Below are 9744 nucleotides of genomic sequence, written 5' to 3' on the forward strand. Positions count from 1 at the left end.
AGCTGATTTTCAGGCGACCAACAACTCACCTTGCTTAAAATAAGGTACTAACAGGGCTGCAGATTGCAAAACTATTGCTTGTCCTGGTATCAGACAGTAGCTGCAGAGATTGTTTAATCTATCAAAATGTGTGTTACAACAGTACTTGGCCTACCAGAATCACAATATAATACCTTTTTACCTCAGAGATACACTTATTCTTGTGGCAGACATGAGCTCCTCATTTCTTTTGGTACACAAGGTCATCCCAGCACAACTGTACGTTGTGGCAAAGATGCTGTAACTGACCAGGAAGTCCATGCAGAGATCTCAGAAATGGAGCTTGAGCATCTCCTTAAGGAACATAAGAACTAATATAAGAGGACATAAGAACCATCCATCAGTAATGGGAAAATTCAAAGAAGCTTACTCTATCTTAAACGGGCCCAGTGTCAGACACAGCCTGCTGACTGCACCTGCTCTACTCAGCTAAGCAGCAGCACTGAAGAGAAGCAGCTGTACCTATGAATCAATAAACAGTGAACACCCCAGGAACTATTGTTTTATTGAACGACAAAAGCAGGACTACAATCCAGGTAGATTTAAATCAGGTGTTGGTCCAGTCTTATCATCAAAAAGTCTACTTTTTATTTTTCAATAATATCAACACAAATGGAAGGAATACGAAGCATCCTAACAGGAACTTTGAGCTGTATGCAATGCTACACCACGACCAGACTGGTGCTACTTCAATATTTCTAGACTCTCCACTGTATAGGCCAGCCGCACTATCTGCAAATCATTAAAACTCAAGGTAAACCCAGCCATTCTGGCTGTGGTTCAGATTTAAGCCATCATCGTGTGATCCAAAAGCCATTTCTGCCACAGGTTTCCTAACCTCATAGAAATACTTCTGCATTTAATATATTACTAAAGAATAACAACTATCCTCTCCGAAGTGACGTTATAAATATTTACATCAAACATTTACAACTGGTTCATAATATACAACACAATATTTAGCTACAACTCATCATTTCCTTGTGAAAAAGATTCAAACAACACTGCTATCATCGTTTAAGATTTTTTTCAGTTTTAGTTTCCTAACATGATAAAAAAAGAAATGGAATGATGGTACTTTAATAACAGCTTGGGGGATTATAACTTCTTTTAAACAAGTAGCTGTCTATTTCTAAATCCAATCTAGTGCTACTTGCTATTAAAATAGGCTTAAGAGGGGGGGAAAAAAAAAGATACTTAGAATAAATACACCTTTTAAAATTCCACAATTAACCACATATTTGTTTTCACTCAACTTAAGGGAGATCTTACTCATCATTTCCTTGTGCTGGAATACAGTTTAATTCAATCCATTCTTATCTTCTGATTCGTCATCCTATAAATAATGCTGTCATAGCCAGGATCCATGTTCCAGAGGTTGTAGGAGATTACTATCACAGCTAAAGCAAAGCCTATCATCATCCACAGAATAATGTTGAAGATTACAGAGTAGTTGTAGTTATAAGGATAGGCAAGGTTATATGGATTATCTGTTTCACCCTGTAACAAAGAAAAGAAGTGCATTACTTTAAAGTCTGCCTTGTATACAAAACACGTGCTGATTACATCAAAAATCCAAACAGTCTAAATAAAAGAGATGCATTTCTGTCTAGTGATTCTGATGCCAGGGCACAAAATGCTGAAGTGATTCTGTGACTGACATTAATGGAATCCAAAGGACTGAGCTGACAGGAGCCTCATGAAAGTCAATGAAGACTCGCCAACATCAGTCAGTATTCTATTCCTTAAGTACAAAGCTTTACTCAAGTAAGGAAGCGATGCAGTTTGGATACATTCACACTTTCAATAGGCTAGACAGAGAACCATGTACAGATACTACCTCTGAAGACTGGAGAATGGAGCGAGCTTTTCTTGTGAGGGGAGAATTAAATGCCTTTACAGCCACCATTTCTACCACTGCGTTCCCACCATACAAGTTATACATCTCATCTGCAAACTGGAAGAGCAAAAGAAGTTTAATTTAAAACTTCAACTGGAACTGAGGAGGGCTTTGTTAGCAAAATAAAACATAACATGTCACTTTCAGGATTACCAAGACTGGGGGAAGTTGTTAAAAAACAAAACAAAACAACCTGATACACCACTGTCTTATAGTTTGACCAACAAAGTTTCAACTGGCTTACAACATCTCCTAGATTAAACAGTTATTTGACTTGGTAAATTCATGCTTTTACACTTCTACAACACACTTCTGACACTCAAAACATACCGGCCTCAGGTCTTAACAAAGAATTTTAGCTAGTCGCTATGTAAGACCAGCTAAAGAGTTACTCTCTTAGAGCCCTGAATGTTTAGATTTATACAGCTTTGAGGCAAGGTGAAACTAAACCCTGCATCCTGGGAGAAAAAGGACTTTTCACTAAGCCAGCCTCAGAGAAACATACTGACTTTAAGTGAAAGATGTTTGTTTAGGGAAAACAGGCTCGTGTTTATACAAGTTTTAATAGCTTCCTACTCCTTTATCCAAAACAGCAAACACAGTGTTGGTTAGATAGGAAATATACCTTTTGCAAAGTGTCTACGAGAATCTGAGAAGCATCTTTGAATTGCTGAGAGTCTTCTCCATAATGTTTTCCAATTTCATCCAAACCAGACAGTTCCAGGGAATACAGGTCTGGAGAGTGATCTTTGGCCAAGTGCTTGTGTCGGGACAGCTTTGGAACACCATTGAGGGCAGAAAGAATTTAGTTCACAAATAGGTTACTTTAGAAACACATTGCCACAACATCAGTTTGCTGGGAGCGACCACAGCTGCAGCCATAACATTTGACTGCAGATGGGAACAGCCTCCAAAAACAAGCAATGCAATCTGTTCCTATCTTCCCATCGACTTCAACTATGGTAGTTCTGATCTGCAGGACCAAAACAAATTAGTTTACCTCATAATTTCTTAAGAAAAATGAGCAGTCTTTCCCCCTTCATCCAGAGAAGGGCAATGAGACTTGTGAAGGGCTTAGAGAATCAACCCTTTGAGGAGAGGCTAAGGAAGCTGGAGCTGTTTAGTCTGGGGAAAAGGAGGCTGAGGGGAGACCTTATCACCCTCTTCCAGTACCTGAAAGGTGCTTACAGTGAGAGTGGGGCAAGTCTCTTCTCACTAGTGACAAGTGATAGGATGAGGGGAAATGGCCTCATGTTGCGCCAGGGCAAGTTTAGGTTGGATGTTAGGAAACATTTCTTTACAGAACGGGTAGTCAAGTACTGGAATAGGCTCCCCACGGAGGTGGTTGAGTCACTATCCCTGGATGTGTTTAAGAGCCGTTTGGATGTGGTGCTCAGGGATATGATTCAGCAGAGGGTTGTTAGAGTTAGGGTACTATGGTTAGGCTGCGGTTAGACTTGATGATCTTCAAGGTCTTTTTCAACCTGGGTAATTTTATGAATATATTCTATTCTATATGCCCTCTGCTCTCCATAAAGAGAACACAAAAGAAACTACAGATGACTGAAGTTCTCATTTTCTTCCATCAGTAACAAACACCTCAAGAATGCATTATTTAAACCGTTGCAGGGCCATAACAGCAGGCTTGAGTGTGTATCAATAGTTGCCAAGTACCCTGGCCATAGATTTGCTACCTTTAAATAATGTCTGGGAAGTCTGAGACCTCAGGTAGAATTAAAGTGTTTATTAAAAAAACCAGGCCTTACCAGGGTTACGATATCACGTAGAACTTGCAGTTCTGAGAGAAAAAGTAAGTCAACCTGGGGACAAAGACAAAGATGGGTAATTGCTTTGATGGCACCAGAGTTTGAGAAGCCTCATTATGCTTTAACTCTACATATTTTAGAGCAGACTGTAACTGTTGCAGCATCAAAACTTGCTAGATGGAAATTATTCTTTTAATAAAGCTACTCGCACAAGAACTTAAACCTTAGTTCTTAGAAGTCAATTTGGAAAAAAAAGGGACGCTCTCCTCAGCAAAGGGAAAAAAATAAAATGGAAAAGCATATTAGGAAAATGAAAACAGACTCTGGAAGTACTCAATATGGCTTTTTTACCTCATTGTTCCTGCTGAGAGAGTTGAGAGGAAGGGAGCTGAGAATGGAGTTGTCCTGGAACAAGCGGTTCCGCAGTTGGCGCAGCGTGACAGAAAGATCTTCAAATACAGAGTTTGCCTTGCCCACCATGTACACCCTCTGCAGGAACAGCCATTGTACAATAAGAACAGAAGTTAGAATCACAGAAGTTCTCAGGTTGGAAAAGCCCTTAAAGATCACTGAGTCCAACCACAACCTAAGTATACTACCTAAACTAACAGCCCTCCACTAGCTCTTTATTTTACAGTCCTCCTTAGCTCTTTACCTTCTCAAACCACACAGTAATCATCAACCATACTTGCAAAATGCCCAAAGCAAAATATTTTCACATAGTAACTGGTTTTGTTCCAGTCATACAAGTGTTTACTACCCAGAGCACTTGCTGTCAGAACCGAAGTAGTACTCACTTCCTCGCTGGGGGCCAGCTGCAAGACTACAGGAGTTTCCTCAGAGAACAAACTATGAATAGCATTGGCAACGCTGTCCAGACTGAAGGGAACAGCCTGAAACACAAAGCCTGGTTAGATTTTGGGGTAAAACAGAAAATAGTTACTCAGCAATGATCACTTGAAATTATTTATGAATACTGGAGATCTAGTAGTTGGCCAGAGCAACTTTGGGGCAGCTCATTTGAAGCCACAGCAGTAATTTCTGAAACAATTAAAGACTAGAAGCATACAGAAAATATGGATCCAGTACACTTCAGAACTTTCATGAAGTTACAAGTGTGAGCACGACTGAAGGTTTCTTTATATTTAAGGGTTCTGCACATTAGTTATGTTACATGGTCTGGTTCTGACAATCTTCAACCAGTTTTATTGAACCCAAAAAGGAAAGCCTAGGTCAGAGTCAGACTGGGTTATTCATGGCTACAGCCTGACCCAACATTCAAGGGGAAGGGTTCAAGCAAAAGGTAAAATGATGATAACATCAAGCACTACAGTAGAAAGTCTTGTACTCAGAATTTACTAGTTACAGAAGTTGCATGACTGCATGTCATGTGCATACTCACATTCTCAATAGGGTAAGAGATTCCTTTTGCAGGCAACGTCAGCTTGTCCACCCCTTTCACAGTCACTAACACAGCAGCTCGGGGTCTGTGAAACAGATCACCAGCTGCAAGCCCAGGCCAGGGAAGGTCCTATTAGAGAACAGTGAAAAATAAACCACAACAACCACCACAACCACCGTTTGTATTTCAGAGGAAGTCAAAGGAACCCATTCTGACCATTATAGCAAAATTAACTACTGCAAAGGGCAGGCAAGCTTCCTGAGCATTATAGCAAAATTAACTACTGTCATGTAGACATGACATAGCTGCAGTATGGAAGAAACAGGAAGCAGCTAGCACTGCAAGAATATCCCAACTTGCTGCTTTGAGTATCTGGTTGCACAGACATTGATAAAGACACCTTGCCATTAAAAACTTTCATGTGCTACTTCAGTAGCCACTCACCTCTTCTGAAGCCCAGGAGAAGATTCACTGGGCAATGTGGAATAAAGCCATGGGTACCTACTCACCTGCCACAAATCAAATGTCATTAAAGCTATACTCCAAAGTCTAATCTGGCAAACAAATTAGGTTTTCAAGTCTTTGGATTATTTCCTAAGCATCCTAAGTGAAACTGTTTGTCTGCTGAGTGCACAGGGGTGGGAACTGCATGCAGATGGGTCTCAGAGCAACTGAAGAACAAAGCTAAAGCCTCTGCAGGCTGGCTTCCTTCTGTAGCTGATGACTCAAACTAGCCAGCAAGCACAGCCCTTTTTTCTGCTCATATGACCAATACAACTCTGTGCTTGGAAACCACACTCTGCTAAGTCACACATGCCTCACAATAAACAGGACAATATCTTATATATTCCAACACATGACAGGAAGCATGCTAACCAAGCAGCTCTGTAGTTCTAGAGTCCTTTTACAGCCAAGACCTCAAACATACCTCTTCAATAGAGAAGCCCATGAATAATGCAGCTACATCTGGAATCCGATCGCCGGGGATGGGCCAACCTCCATCTCGAAAAACAACTGACTGAGGTGACCGTAAGATACTGAACTCATCCCCGCACACACCTAAAAGCAAGGAAAAAGGGCTGTCAGTTTCATACAGTCTTTCCCTCACCCCTGCAGAAGCAAAGCAAGCTGGAATTTTCATTCATTCTTGTCCTTCTCATAGCTATCCATCTAGGCAAAGTTAAGTAATGAGTAACATTTGGTTTTGTGCTCTGGAGCACAGGATAAGGTTTGTATATAGCTAAGACTAAGTATGGACAAATCCACATTTGGATTAAAGCAACAGCACAGTACATATATATACACTCAGCAGTGGTTTAAGTGTTACGATGCAGACCCAGTGAAGCCAGCCCCCAGCAAAGTCAGGAAGGCTCAAAACACGCAGCTACACAGCAGCACAGCTGATCTCTTCCTGAACTGCTTGGCACAAGAACAGCCTGAGCCACTGAACCCAGAGCAGATAGGACCAGCTAAGTCCACCTGTGCTGGCTGAAGCAGAGCGCTACTAGTAGCAATCCAGCTCCTGCAGAACAGCTCCAGTTGCCCTCTCAGACACAGAAGGCCACAAGACATTTATTTTAACAGATCACAGAATGACCTGGGTTGGAAGGGACCTCAAAGATCATGTAGTTCCAACCCCCCTGCCTGGCAGGGCCACCAAACATACACATTTACTGGATCAGGTTGCCCAGGGCCCCGTCCAACCTGGTCTTGAACACCTCCAAGGACGGGGCATCCACAACCTCCCTGGGCAGCCTGTTCCAGGGCCTCACCACTCTCCTAGTGAAGAACTTCCCCCTAACATCCAACCTAAGTCTTCCCTCTTTTAACTTAAAACCATTTCCATGAATTCATTTGAAAACATACCTGGTGCAAATCTGTCTATCAACAAGCAAAAAAATAAGGTGGTACACTGAGGTTAAATGAATGTTAAGGAAAATGATAACCAATCTGACCTTGAGGACGTTGCCTTAAAGCCCGGCTGTGACTCTGCATAGTGTTGACAGTAAACCTGAGCCATATTACAACAAACACCACAAGACCAAAGTACTGCGCATGGATAAAAGGAGGGCAGAAGGAAAAAGGCTGGAAAAGACCCCATCCATCAGCCCATCCCACCATGCCCACGTCCCTCAGTGCCACATCCACACGGCTCTGTAACACCCCCAGGGATGGCGACCCCACCACCTCCCTGTGCAGCCTGTGCCACTGCATCAGTGCCACAGACTCCTCACAGCTCAGGCCCGAGATTCACCGCAACCCCCACCCCGTCCCCACCGCCTCAGCCCGGCTCCCTCCCGCCCCGTCGCCATGTGCTCACCGGTGAGACAGGCCGCAGCCAGCAGCGCAGCCACAGCCAGGCCGCGGGGAGCCATAGCGCCCAACGCACCACCACACCGCTGCAGCGCCGCCCCTCCCAGCCGTGTCATGGGACCCAGCGGTCAGCTGGGCGCTGCCGCGGTGGGGGAGGAGCCTCGGGTTGAATGGCTTTTCCGCTCGGCCAATCAGATCGCGGCACAGCTCTGCGCCATTTCCCTCACTCGCCCATATAAGGAGTCCGAGCCTCACTGGGATGAACTGACAGCTGAGCTGGCCAATCGGAGCCTTTCCCCGCCCACTGCGTTAGGAGGGGGAGCGGACCGGGTGGGCGGGCTCTGAGCGGGGTGGGTGGGAAGAGGCTTTGATTGACAGCTGAACTAACCAGTCGGGAAGCGTCTGGGCTGGAGTGGGTTGGGACAGAGAAGTAGAGAGCTTTGGTTACAAGTGTGAGGGGTAGAAGCAGAAGGCAGGGCGAATAAGGGTGTTTTAATGAACTTATGTGTCCAAGGCCCGGTTGGATGGGGCCCTGGGCAGCCTGGTGTGGTATTAAATAGCAAAGAGGTTGGTGGCCCTGCATGTGGTGGGGTAGGTTGGAGATTCACGATCCTTCCGACCTGATCTATTCTGTGATACTGTGAGATAACGCTCTGTGGTGCCTGCTGGTGTGTGCACCTCATACCACTGCTTTACAGGCTGCCAGAGCTCTCACTGTTTGCTCCAGGCTTCATTTAGATCCCAGCTGTGCTTGGCAAAGAGCGGGTGTTGTAGCCCTGTGAGCAGTAGTTGTGACCAGATCCACACGCAGTGACATTATCCTGTTAAACTGATTTCTTTTTGAGCTTCTGCTCAGGGCAAAGTGGAGAAAAATAATGTAATGAGATGAGACAACGTGCACATGAGGTCGGAGATTATATTTATTAAGCCATATACTGGTAGTAGCAGTCACAAAATCAAAGTGCCAGCTGTAGGCAAAGCACCAGAATTGACTGCCTGTGTTAGCACTGTGCTGTGCAGAAACGTCTGCAGCGGCAATTGCTCATGTGATGTTTAGATGCTGCCTTTGCCTCCAGCTCTGTCTATACTAACAGCATTGGAGATGGTAGAAGAGGGAGTATGAGAAAAGGGCTAAGTCAAAGAGCCAGCCATTTGGCTGGACTGGATTGTTGCCTCATCATTTGGGTTCATTCTATCACGGCCAGTCCTATTCTGCTGGAGAGAATGAATTCCTGGCACTGGGTAACCATTCCATGAAGGCATTCAAGGCCAGGCTGGATGTGGCTCTGGGCAGCCTGGTCTGGTTGTTGGCAACCTTGCACATAGCAGGGGGGTTGAAACTAGATGAGCATTGTGGTCCTTTTCAACCCAGGCCATTCTATGATTTAGAGCTACCAAGTCGAGAATCATTCCCTGTGGTACCAGGCATTATACCATCTCAAAAAATTTATATACAAACACAAAGAATAAGCTTTTAAAACAAAATTGAGAACATAAAACATTGTCTTCTGTGGCACTTTCTCATCTTGGCATGCTAACAGAGCATGTGCTTAACACAGTATGGTTGGACATCCCTTAGCCTGTGTGTTGTGGGAATGGAGCAAGTCCAAGAGCCTGACAGGCAGTTTTGGGACTGCTGACATGCTGAGAGGCCAGGAGGTGAGGTGATTGATTAGAAGCACATGCGCCTATCTTGGCTGTCCATTTACACTGCTTGCAAGCAATGAGTCTCAAGTGAAGAGTTGTTAGCCTCTGCCACTGATTTGCTTTGTGGTTTCAGCTCTCCTGTCCTTGTTTGCAGATTCTATCTATGTGAGAAGAAGCTGTGTTCCTGCCACAGTGGTCACTAAGACTGAATTAATCAGAGGCATCTCAATTTCAAAAGGGCTAAGGGGAAAAACAAAACAAAACACCATTTGTTAATGAGCTGAGGCTTAGGCGGCATCAGAGCTGATTTCTTGAAGACTGAAATAATATGAAAAGTGCAAATGCTGCCATCTCTGAAAAGTGGAGGTGTTTTCCAGACCTGTTTGTGAAAGTGCCTTTCTCTCTGTCAGTTGATAGCTGGCTTTCTTGCTTTAAAAGTGATTGCCAGCTTTCTCACATGTGGGACTGAGTCACAAAGTATGCACAAGAAGCCTACTTTAGTGTTCTTCTTGCTAGATCCTACATGCTTCATATAATGACAGCTATACTCTTCCATGTTTTCATGTCAGTTCTCTCCCCTACTTTGTTTCTTGCTTTGCCAGGGCCTAAGGGCTCACTGGAGGTCAGCATGCCATAGAGGGCAGTCCCCATCGTGTGGCCTTTGCAGCCTGAACAGT

General features: G+C 44.1%; 1 protein-coding gene across 1 annotated transcript; it reads right to left on the reverse strand.

The window, feature by feature from the left end:
• Window positions 1-519: 519 nt before the first annotated feature.
• ATP6AP2 (ATPase H+ transporting accessory protein 2) lies at window positions 520-7558 on the reverse strand. Its single transcript, XM_015884771.1, has 9 exons — window positions 7428-7558; window positions 6036-6166; window positions 5108-5236; window positions 4503-4598; window positions 4057-4194; window positions 3706-3759; window positions 2565-2714; window positions 1880-1996; window positions 520-1539 (listed from the first exon to the last, which is right to left on the reverse strand). The coding sequence occupies exons 1-9, from the start codon at window positions 7534-7536 to the stop codon at window positions 1345-1347; spliced, it is 1119 nt and encodes a 372-aa protein (XP_015740257.1). The 5' UTR covers window positions 7537-7558; the 3' UTR covers window positions 520-1344.
• Window positions 7559-9744: the final 2186 nt, after the last annotated feature.

The sequence above is a fragment of the Coturnix japonica genome, chromosome 1 (genome assembly GCF_001577835.2).
Source record: "Coturnix japonica isolate 7356 chromosome 1, Coturnix japonica 2.1, whole genome shotgun sequence".
Lineage (NCBI taxonomy): Eukaryota > Metazoa > Chordata > Aves > Galliformes > Phasianidae > Coturnix > Coturnix japonica.